Raw genomic sequence first — 12414 nt, forward strand, 5'->3', positions numbered from 1 at the left:
AACCGTAACCCTAACCCTAGTTTTGTGAGATTTGGCTGTTATTTCTAGCATGTAAATAGCCTGCTTGGTGGGGGGGGGGTTGAAATTTTTAAAAAATTTTTTTTTCAGAATCGGAATCTCCATAGCCTAAAACGTGGGATTCCGTAAAAAAATTAATAAATAAGCGGGGGAAAGGTTCAGATTACATATAGTCCATCTCTACCAATTTGACTTCAGACATATAGTAGGGTCTTCATTTGATTTAAAAACAAAAGAAACAAAATATTGCATTATATTTATGATTCATTTCTTTAAAAATGTTTCTCAATGTCGACTTCCAGTATTGACGTAAAAATGGCGAGGTCTCTCACTCGCTATTTTAATGTTTGCTGTTTGTAAACAACTACGATAAATTACTGAAAGAAATATTTACGAAGTTCAAAAAATTAGATATTTGGTACAACATAGTTTTTATCGTGCTTTTATTTAAACGATTTTTTCATTCTATGTTTATCTCATTCATTGTTCGCAATATTTCTCTCCCCCTCTCTCGCACACTTACACAAACCAGGTTTGATTTCGTTCCCAAATCGCATACTTAGTTAATTTCGGTAAAGATTAATTTTCTTCTGCACGTCCTGTTCAGCTCTATGTATTTGTAGTTAGTCATTGTCATGTATGCGTAAAAACATAGAAAAAAAAAAGATGTATGCATATGTATCTATGTGTGTCTGAGAGACAGAGAGAGTGATGTCTAAATGGCACTCTCTCTTCTCTCTCACACACACACACACGCATGCATATGTACAGGAAAGACATGCTTATGTATGTATGTATACATGACAACACAATCCTTAACTCGCTCTTGCGCTCTCACACGCACATGTCAATTGTTTGATACTGTATGTGTGTGTGTGTGTATACGTGCGTGCGGCGTTCCACAATCGCCAGAAAAAAAGCAGAGGATTTTCTTTCTTGTTGCTCCTAGTGGCACAGGCAATACATTTGTAACATTGCTTGGTCCTTTTCGGTTATCTCACTCCATTAAAAAATTGCCAATAAAAAACTGGGTTATCTCCCCACTAACAAATTGAGTTTATGTGGCGTCATGACATTGGATAAGAGATCCTTTTGATTCAATACTTCAACAGATTGTTGACGTTTGTCCTCCTCAGTAGGCATGGTTTGATTTGTTATAAAAATGCTCTCCAAGGTAACAAATAAGAATTGCAGTTGCTATATCATTGTCTGGCTTTGCTGCTATCATTCGCCCAGGCAATTCTTGCTCCAAAAAATGAGACAGTAGCAATGATTATGCATATATATATATATATGTGTGTGTGTATATATGTATATACATGTGTGTATATTTACACATTTGTGTGTAATAGAAATTTCTAAATTGGTCTTTAGCTTTTGACAAGAACTCTTAATTGTTGTATGCTCTCTAAAAAGAAAATTTTTGAAGTCAAATTGTAAGATGTAATGATATTTGTAAAACAATGCTTTATTCTTTGCACTGTTTTAGACTTTTTAATCTGTTTTTATAATGCAATATGTCAATACATACACATGTGTGTATGTATGTGTGTGTATATATATATATATAATATACACACACACACCTCCTCACAATGCTACCTTTTAATATTCAAAATATATGTAATACATTTATAATTTTGTATCTGTTTCTCTTTTCCTTTCTTTTGTCATTCTTCACAACTCAAATATGATCACTCTATATCACCCAGGACGCAATGCACACAACCTCATGACTATACAATCATTCCACACATACCATTACAAAACTACATAACACAATCATTCCATCATGTTTTCCATCAATGTTTAAAATTTCCCATTCCCCTCTCTTAAACAGCCGGCAATTGATGCCCACTTATCCCAGCTACGCAATCTACACCTGAACGGACATGTTGGCTTTGACAGTCTCCCTGACCAACTGGTGAAAGAATCTGTTGCTCAAGGATTTTGTTTCAATATCTTGTGTCTGGGTATGTACTTCTTTCCTTTATTTTGTGTGTGTGTGTGTGTGTGTGTATAAAATTATAGGCTCAATCATATTTTGTCCCATGTTCAGTAAGTATTTTTTATCTTAGCTTCAAATGTACCCAGTTCTGCTGTCTGTTGAGTTAAACTGGGCAGAAAGAAACTGCTTGGAAGCTTACCAGCCTGTTTTGTTATACATTGTATCAGGCCGATTCTCTCAGAATTATATTATTGATACATGTACTTATGGAATGCTTTGCAACATGCTGCACACTAATTGAATAAGTAGACTGTTCTGTTTGAGTAAATAGTTGGTGCATTTGATTGAAACCAACGGTGGACAAAATTCATTGTGGCATTTCATCCATCTTTATGCTCTAATGTCAACGTTGCCTTTCATTCTTTTGGGGGTTGATGGAATAAGTACTGGTTGAACACTGGGATCAATGTAATCCAAGTAGCCCCAACCCATAAAATTTCAGGCTTTGTGCCTAAAGTAAATGTTTATTATTATTAAAGGTGGTGAGTAGCGTGGTATTTTGCCTGTCGCTCTGTTCTGTGTTCAAATTCCACCAGTTGACTTTACCTTTCATCCTTTCAGGGTCAATAAAATAAGTACCTGTTTGGCACTGGGGTCGATGTAATCGACTCATGCCTCCCCCCAAAATGCTACCCTTGTGGAAAAATTTGAAATTATTGTTATTATTATTAAACTTTGCCTTTCATCCTTTTAGTGTTGATAAATTAAGTTCCAACGAAATACTGGGGTTGATATAATTGATTCACCCCTTCTCTGCAAATTTTGGGCCTTGTACCGATAGTGGAAAGGACTATTATTATATATGGTGCATCAGCATGGCCACAGCTCTAAGCTGAAACTATAAACAGCAACAACAGATAGATAGACTTATGTGATGGTTTATTGAGTGTAATCAGAGGTGCCTCATGGTAATTGTCAGTTTTCATTACATCTGTATCTGCTATACTTTTTAAGGTGTTATTCCTTGCATGGATTCCGTTCAGTTGCTGAAACTAGTACAGAGAGGGGTGTATGTGTTTGTAGGTTTTACTTATATGTGTGTGTAGTGATTTTTATATATATATATATATATATATATATGTGTATGCATATTTATTCATCTAATAAATGTCTCTCTAGATGTAATATGTATATGCATCATTTTATTTTATTTTTTGTTTTACAGGTGAAACAGGAATTGGGAAGTCTACCCTGATGGACACCTTGTTCAACACAAGTTTTGACTCTACTCAAAGCACCCATGACCTTCCTGGAGTCAAGCTGAAGTCTAATACCTATGGTGCGTATTATTGAACATGTAAATTATGTGTGTGTGTGATTATACACACACACACACACATATATTATATTAACAGATTTCCTATATATAATAATTGGATATGCAGAATTGTTAATATTGAAAAGAAATGACTTGAATATTTAGTTATGGCATTTTACATTCTGAGTTCAAATACCTTTGCATTTGATTTTGTTTTCCATTCTTCCAACATTGATAAATAAATGGCTGGTGTATACTGAGATCAGTATAACCAAAAGTTCTTTCTTTATCCTTTTGTTACTATATTTCTAACGAAAATACATCTCTTACATGTTTTTAATTAAATTATAAAATGATCATGAATTTAGGCTGGTTTCATAAAACGACTCTTTTTTACTTTGTCAACATTTTGTGATTTTTAGAATGCAATTCAAAAAAGAGTTTTCAACAAAATATAAAATCATTTAAATTTTGTTTAAACATCTGCATAGAAAATAAGTTAGCTAATATTCAACAAAATTTTGATATTGAAGAATTGTGCATATAACTGAAATTTAGAAAATGAAATAAGCCATCAACTAAATGAATTAAATTCATACTCATACATATATACACACAAACTTATAATAATGATTCATAATACAAATTAATTAAAATTTGTCATACACCTTACAGGGTAAATTTGAAATAAGCATTATAAATCAAATTATACACCCACACACAATATTCCTTAAAATACTTGGATTTTTTCTTTCTTGTTTATGTTCTGTATAATTCATTTCTGCAGTAATCACTTCAGACAAAAGGAAAAAAATAAAATATATAATCTAATGGTCTTGTTTAATTGGAAGGACTGTGGCTAGATTTAGTCTCTTCCTAAAAGTAACTAAGAAAAACAGTTTTCAGATTCATTCTACAATCATGTACAAATTCATTTGTTTTGTTCATTTTCTTATTGTTACCAGAATTGTTCTCAGAATCATTTCACTTTCAGAAATTGAAATATCTGATTCAAAATCACAAGTAGTTTTGTATGTTCTTCATACATTTTACTAGAAAATCAAAATGAAGAAAAATCTGGAAAAAAATTTCCTCCAATTTGCAGAGCTCAGATATTACTTAAACTCAACTGTGAAATCATGTGTTTTCACAAATGTATTAATGAAATTTGCACTGAAATTCTTATTTAAATATGAATTGGTCATTTTAGGTGGTTCTATAATGTGGGACAAGATTTTCATGCAGTTTCAGGTGGGTTGGTAACAAAAAGGTTGAATTTATTTTTTAGAATCATAATTTTTTCATTTAAAAAATTGTAATTCATTCTCTATATTCTTAACTCCATTATATTGCTTATTTGTTCTTTATTTTCAGAACTTCAGGAGAGCAACGTGAGACTGAAGCTGACTGTTGTGGACACAGTTGGGTTTGGGGACCAAATCAATAAGGAAGACAGGTGAGCTGCAATCCCTTTGATAAATCTGCTCAGTCAGGGTTGATTTGAGGTTGAGCAGTTCTACAAAACAGTGTCTAGCAAATGACTGGTATATAACACATTGTGAATTTAGATTTTCTCTAATCATATAGTATGAAAATCTAATTCTCTCTTTCTAGCCTATTCCTACACAACCTTCACACATACACCACAATAAAATATACACAACATCTTCCATAATTTTTCTGGAGATGGCTGCAAAACTACTCCAACCTGCATCAGTCACATACAAACATGGCTCCACAACTGTAGGCTTAACATGGCAGCTACCCAATTTTTTAAAACATTAGCTGTATCTACTATAGCAAACTATCAGACATAACATTGTACACATAGAAGACATAAATACTAATTCTTTATATAACATATAACATTGACAATATTGTAAAGAAAACAAAACACAACCATCTTTGGAGCACTCACAGTCATAACATTTGATTAACAGAAAGCAACAACACTTGTGTACAAACAATACATTAAATAAAAAAATGCACATCACGTCAACAGTTACTGCTTACAAACTACACCTACATAACATAGCAAAATGAAAATGAAAGTTCAGCTGGTCAATCTAGGAGCACAGTTTATTACCCAACAAATTAAACCCTTACACTCTGCATACCGTCCAAAATCACCACTCTAAAACCACTATCAATCTTCTGTAGCCCAGACAAACAAAAAAAGTACTTGCATACATAAATTGTATCAGTATCACTACTGTCATCTGTCTAACACATTTAGATGTACACCATCTTTAATATGTGTAGAACAGCTAGTGTCATGCTTTGATCACATTCACTTTGCTACTGCAGCCATCATCAAAATCTATATGCATATGGAAATAAACTAGACAGCAGAGAAAATATATTTCTGCATCATATATAGTAAATCACTGTCAGAATTTCCAAAATTATCCTCAATAGATGTAAGCACTCTGTATCTAGAACAGTAGCTATATCGTGACTATTATGTATATTTTGTTGTGGTATGTGAAGGTTATATATGTATTGGTTAGAAAGAGAAAATGAGATTCTCATGGTACTAAATTTGAGAAAATCTACATCGACTTGACGATTTGCTAGTTACTAGTGAATTGTCTGCATGCCATGTGTCAGCTCTCTCAGAACTAATTTGGGGCACAACTTCATTAACTTCCATTCCATTTCCTTAAAATCCATATTCACTCCTTTAAATTCTGCTGTTCACTCTTTCTTTCTCTTTGATTAACATTTTATTACTTAAATTGAGATTATTATTTTAAAGTATCAGTAAAGCATAGCTATGTGGTTGAAAAGTTCACTTCCCAACTCTGGTTTTAGGTTCAGTCCTACTTGATGGCTCTTTGGACAAGTGTCTTCTACTGGAGCCATGGGTTGATCAATGCCTTGTGAATTGATTTGCTAAGCAGAAACTGAAAGAAACCTGTCATGTGTTCACCTAATTGTACCTACTTTTGTCTTGTATGTCTCCATTTAAAGTTGCAACTCTCTTTTTCTAATATGCACTCAATCTTTTGCTGCTATTTGATTATAATTATTATCACTTAAGCATTTAACTTCTGATTTTCATTCTACTCACTCTTACTTTCAGCTGGAAACCAATTGTTGACTACACTGATGCCCAGTTTGAGTCATATCTCCAAGAGGAGCTGAAAATCAAGCGTTCACTTGATACTTACCATGACTCAAGGATTCACCTCTGCCTCTACTTCATTGCCCCAACTGGGCATTCGTAAGTTTTGATAGTTTGTTATAAATGTGTATATGTGGGTTTATAAATATGCATTATATATATATCTGAAGTTAGTGCAGGTATATATACACGTGTGGTGTATGTGCGCATGCATGTGTGCGCGCATGTGTTTGGGCACAAGCAAAGCCAGGTGTGAAGAAGCATGCCTCACAATTATGAGGTCCCTGGTTTGATCAATTCAGTGTGAGATTTTTGGCAAGTGTCTTCTACTATAATCTTGGTCTGACTAGAGCTGTGTGAGTGGATTCGGTAGGCAGAAACTGATAGCCTGTTGGTGCATGTCTCCTTGTCTTGGCATCATGTGATGTATCTAAGCTGTAATACTCCTACAAATGATGGTGTTCATTTCCAGTTTTCTGTGGAAAACCTGCTTGGCTATGGGGAAATATAACCTTGCTCAGAAATAGATAAAGTTTGTTAAGAGGAAGAACATCAAATGTGCCCAATCAAATTCTGTCTGACCCATGCTATCATGGAGAAGTGGACATTAAAATGATGATGATATACATCTTTGTGTGTGTGTGTGCATATCTTTCTGTATAACTAATGCATTACTAATTATTGAACAAACTACTAAAATAAATCTTATATATTTTTTTTGTCTTTAGACTGAAAGCTCTGGATCTAGTCACTATGAAACAACTGGATAACAAGGTGAACATAATTCCTGTCATAGCAAAGGCTGATACAATTACCAAGGTTGAGCTTCATAAGTTCAAATCCAAGGTAGGATTCTCTGCTACTACTGTCTTTTTTTTTTTTTTTTTTTTTGTGGGATTTTTGGTTTTTGTTCTATTTGTGTATATATGTGCCTGTATAAGTGTGAACACATGAAATCATTTAGTTCCCATTTTAAGTATTTAATAACAAGTTGACTCAGCTCTACATTACTTAAATTTTGTATATACAGTATATGTTTACATCTTGAGATTTACTAAGACACTGAAAAGAATTTATAAGATATTTAATAATGGCTTCATTGCCTCCAGTGAATGCTTTAGAGGTTAAGTTGTTGTTTATGTATATGTAATGGGTGGGGTGTATATAAAAATACATATGTGGACGTTATAAACTTCTGAGAAAATGGGAAGTAATCTTTGTTTAGGAATTGTAGTTCTTGAAGCTCATTACTTACAGCTATAAAGAATAGTATGTAAATATTGTGTTGCAAAATTTACACACACAAATATATACGTATATTTATGTGTATATGTATGTATGAATACACACATACATGAATTGACACTCAATCATACTCCCAATATTCTCAGATCATGATTGAACTGCGTAACAACGGGGTTCAAATTTACCAGTTTCCAGTAGATGATGAAACTGTGAAGGAGATGAATGCTGCCATGAACGTAAGTACAATTTTGGATTTCATTAAAATTCCATCACAAGAATGAATTTAATTTATTTTGCCCTGTGTTTTCTAAGTGTTTTTTTAAATATATTTTCTAAGACTCTCAGGAGGTTCAGTAATATTTTTTTTATCTTTGTCTTTCAAATTGAACATTTTGTTAAGCAATTTGTGTGTGCATATGTGTATAAATTTATGCATATATATGTATGTATATATTTACATATGTGTGCAGATATGTATGTATGTAAACGTACATATTTCAATTTTGGGGCAGCAATACATGTAGTGATAAAGAAATGACATAAGTTATGATGAATGCCAATTTGTCTGGTCTTTACCCATCATAACTTTAGCTGTTCTTAATATCATGTCAGCATCTCAAAACACTCAGATGTTTCTGGTTTTTCTAACACTGTTGTAAATACAGAGATAATGAAATTATCAACACTTTAGCATCATGCATAAAATTGGCAATTAGCAAAACAATATACCTCAAGATGCTGTCGGTGTTTGCTCCTGGGATTCATTGATTGACTTAGCAAAGCTTAGTTGTTTTGGAAACTGAAGTCTTCTAAATGAAAAGGATATATCTGTTGGCATGAGTGGAATTTGAGGTATAGTTACATCCTCCCCTTTGGTGCAGCTAGTGAGAATACAAATTATACAGCAGTGTTATTTGTGACTTTTTGGAGCTGATGTCTGTATGGTGGTTGTCCCAAATGTACCAATGAATTTCAAAATTCTGCAGATTAGTGAACTGTTTCTTCCTAATCAAATTAATCGATACTGTTGTGTCTCTTGATCAATTTAAAGATCTGCCTTTTTTGCAAAGGGAAAGGATAAGCAAAAAAGTTAAAATTCAGTGAAATCAAACAGGTATAATTCACATACGTAAAAACTACACCCACAGATTCACAGATATGAATTATCATCGTAATAATCATTTAATGTTTGTTTGCCAAGCTGGCACATGTTGGCTCGTTTGACAAATTGGAAGACTGCATTGTGCTTCAGTGTTTCTGTGGAAAACCTGCCTGGCTATGGGGAAATATAATCTTGCTCAGAAATAGATAAAGTTTGTTAACAGGAAGAGCATCAAATGTGCCCTATCAAATTCTGTCTGACCCATGCTATCATGGAGAAGTGGACATTAAAACGATGATGATGATATACATCTTCCTAATGCCAACCACTTTGCAATGTAACTGTTTGTTTGGTTTTAAGTGGTGCTGGCACTACTGAAATCACATTGCAATCTACAAGGAAAGAGATGAAAATACTAAGAAATGGAGAGTAAAGGCAGTATGGGAAAGTAATACAGTAGATCCATAGGTAAAGACAAGTGTGTGACATGATCTAAAGTTATTTTAAGAAAATATGTACAAAATCATTTGGTTGATTACTTAAAGAACTGATCTTTTTTTCATAACCCTTTGTAGGGTATAAAATTGACTCCTATAAAAATTTAACAAGAGGCTGTTAGGATGTCTGATTTTTTTTTAATATGTAAAGTGGCAATATTTTATCTTAACCATTGATGTAGGTAGGAGCAGATTCAATAATGAACTAATCAATATTGTCAGTTTGTTAAAATTTCAGATGTATTTATTGAGTGTTGATATGGTTCTTTTGTTGTTTTATTTAAACATATGTTCTAAGTATATAGATTTACAACTATTCTCAATGACACCAATGTAGCACTTTCAGTTGTTGTTACTGGTGGAGACCTTAGTGCAGTATACAACACTCTTCTGAAAGTATTTGATGTTTAGGAAGCATATATTTCTTTGGCAGCTATTGTATTGAGGAAATGAAACATGGAGACAGGACCAATTTCTTCCTGTCAATCCTGATTAATGAAGAACCATAACTCACTGTAAAGTTATTTCTATTAAAAATTTTATGGAATTTATGCCAGATATATTGCTAAGAGTGCTATTGGGGAATGTAATTGACACTACCTATAAAAGCATTTTTCCTTAGTCTTATTGTAAAATTCAGTAATACAGTTGTTTCTTTATTAGAAGATATTCTGAAAATACTCTTACTAATATTTATAGATAATTTTTCAGAATGACAGGGGAATGATTCAAGTTTCATTCAGCTTTCTATAATAGTTTAAATCACCTGAAGCTTGATTAAATATAATACTAAAAAGCTGACTATTACAATAATCTTAAACTCAAAACTTTCTGAAAGTGTTTTATCATTGTAATTTTTGTTATACTTATTATTAACATCTCATTTTCAACACCTTCATGTACGTTTCCACTGTACAACCTAGTGCACCTTTGGATGCCCGAAGAGTGTGCAGCATTGTTTTTAGAACCTGGAGAATTGCATTTATATGCTACATCCATTTTTTTTTTTCTAGTGTTGTGTTTTGTCTGAAAGTTGTGCAGAATGTGCATTGTGAGTTCTGTTATCTTCATGGGTACTAATTGTTTCATATGTGTTATTATTATTAATATTATTTAATACAACTCATTACAGGGTCATCTGCCTTTTGCTGTTGTCGGTAGTAATGATGAAGTCAAGGTTGGCAACAAGATGGTGAAGGCTAGGCAATATCCCTGGGGTACTGTTCAAGGTAAGAGTGTATCTAGGCATCAGTGTCTGAATATACATGTATGTGTATGTGCACACAAATATATAATAGATAACAAGCTCAAAAGAATGTTATCAGGTCACTTAAAATAAAGAACCCAAAGTTAGAAATCTGTGTCAAAAGTTTAATTCATAACCGAGTTAAACTTGTGTGTGTGTGTATGCCATGAATGTGTATGTGTATATATGTGCAGATCAGCCTGATAATTGTTTTAACATCCATTTTTCCCTGCTTGCATGGGTCAAATGGAGTTATTTGGGTAGATTTTATACAGCTGGATGCCCTTCCTCTTGCCAACTCTCACCTGTTTCCAAGCAAGGTAATATTTCCCCATGACCAGACATGTTCTTACAGAAAATTGGAAATGAATGACACTTCTTGTATGACAGTGACGCTATCACATGATATCAAGTCAAGGTAGTGCAATCATACTTACTCATGTGCACATCAGGCTTCTTTCAGTTTCTGTCTACCACAAGACTTTGGTAAGCCCAGAGCTATAGTTGAAGATACTCGCCCAAGGTGCCATACAGTGGGACTGAACCCAAAATAATGGCTAGGAAACACCCTTCTTAACCACACAGCCATGCCTGCACATATATATTTGTATTTATGTTTATATGTGCACACAAATATATATTTACAAATATGTGTGTATTAGTCACTTGCTAAGGTGGGTTATTTTCATTGGCCAATCTGCAGGATAAAAACACAAAAACCTGTTAGGGGTCACATGAACTCAGAAGAGTTCCCAGCTATCCAACAACTGAGGGGAAACTCCTAGTCTTTGTTTAGACCTCTCTCTAGAAGAAAATCTTTGATGTAACACCTGTGATTTTGTTTGCATCCAGTGATGTAATCTACAATCTGGGAAAATGCATGCGTTGTTTGGAAGGCTTTTCCCTATGCAAGGCTATTTCTCACTTTAAAAACCTTCAGGAATAGTCAGTGCTTGATTTAAAAAATCTCTATTTTGTATTGCATTCTATGGGTACAGTAGGCCAAAAACAAAGGCAAAATACTCAATGAAAATTCCATGATGGAAGGAAAGCTTGTGTCAGCATGAGTGGTAACCCTCAGAACTTCTGCTGTAAGTGGTACCCATCATTACCACATCTATAATAGTGTAGGTCACTAGCAGGACTGAAAAGCCACATCTTTGTTGCTTTAAGAGAATAATCAAGCAATGGTTAGCTCCAAGTCAAGTTGCAGTGTGTGGCAAGAATGGATGAGGATAGCTGTGTGAAAAAGTGCCACACCCTAGTAGTTGAGGGAATCTGGAGAAGAGGTAGACCCAGGAAGACCTGGAATGAGGTGGTGAAGCACGACCTTCGGACTTTAAGCCTCACCAAGGCAATGACCAGTGACTGGGACCTTTGGAAATATGCAGTACGTGAGAAGACCCGGCAAGGCAAGTGAGAGCATAATCTGTGACCTCTGCCAGAAGTGTAGCCAACTCACTTATTCGTATCTTTACTTCATTGGACACTAAACTCTGCTTGCAAAGACCTGTTGAGGCAAGTGAATTGAAATCGAAATCGAACCAAATTCAACGACTGGCACCCATGCCAACCTCTCCTTCATTGGACACTAAACTCTGCTTGTGAAGACATGTTGGGGCAAGTGAAATCGAAATTGTAATTGAACCATTTTCGATGACCGGCACCTGTGCCAGTGGAGCACTAACAGCACTGTCTGAGCGTGATCATTGCCAGAGCAGCTGTCTGGCTTCCATGCTAGTGGCACGTAAAAAATGCCATTTTGAGCGTGGCCATTGCCAGTACCGCGCGACTGGCCCTCGTGCTGGTGGCACGTAAAAGCACCCACTACACTCTCGGAGTGGTTGGCGTTAGGAAGGGCATCCAGCTGTAGAAACTCTGCCAGATCAGATTGGAGCCTGGTACAGCCATCT

The 12414-nt window shown here is 34.5% G+C and overlaps 1 protein-coding gene across 1 annotated transcript in view; it reads left to right on the top strand.

Annotated features, from left to right (window-relative positions):
* LOC106882613 (septin-11) overlaps positions 1-12414 on the top strand; it is a 25700-nt gene that overhangs the window by 10093 nt on the left and 3193 nt on the right. The window contains exons 2-8 of the mRNA XM_014933353.2: positions 1859-1991; positions 3192-3305; positions 4659-4740; positions 6370-6510; positions 7140-7257; positions 7803-7892; positions 10388-10484. Coding sequence (XP_014788839.1) covers positions 1859-1991; positions 3192-3305; positions 4659-4740; positions 6370-6510; positions 7140-7257; positions 7803-7892; positions 10388-10484 — 775 coding nt within the window. The remainder of the gene's footprint in view (positions 1-1858; positions 1992-3191; positions 3306-4658; positions 4741-6369; positions 6511-7139; positions 7258-7802; positions 7893-10387; positions 10485-12414) is intronic.

The sequence above is a fragment of the Octopus bimaculoides genome, chromosome 16, assembly GCF_001194135.2.
Source record: "Octopus bimaculoides isolate UCB-OBI-ISO-001 chromosome 16, ASM119413v2, whole genome shotgun sequence".
Classification (NCBI taxonomy): Eukaryota; Metazoa; Mollusca; class Cephalopoda; order Octopoda; family Octopodidae; genus Octopus; species Octopus bimaculoides.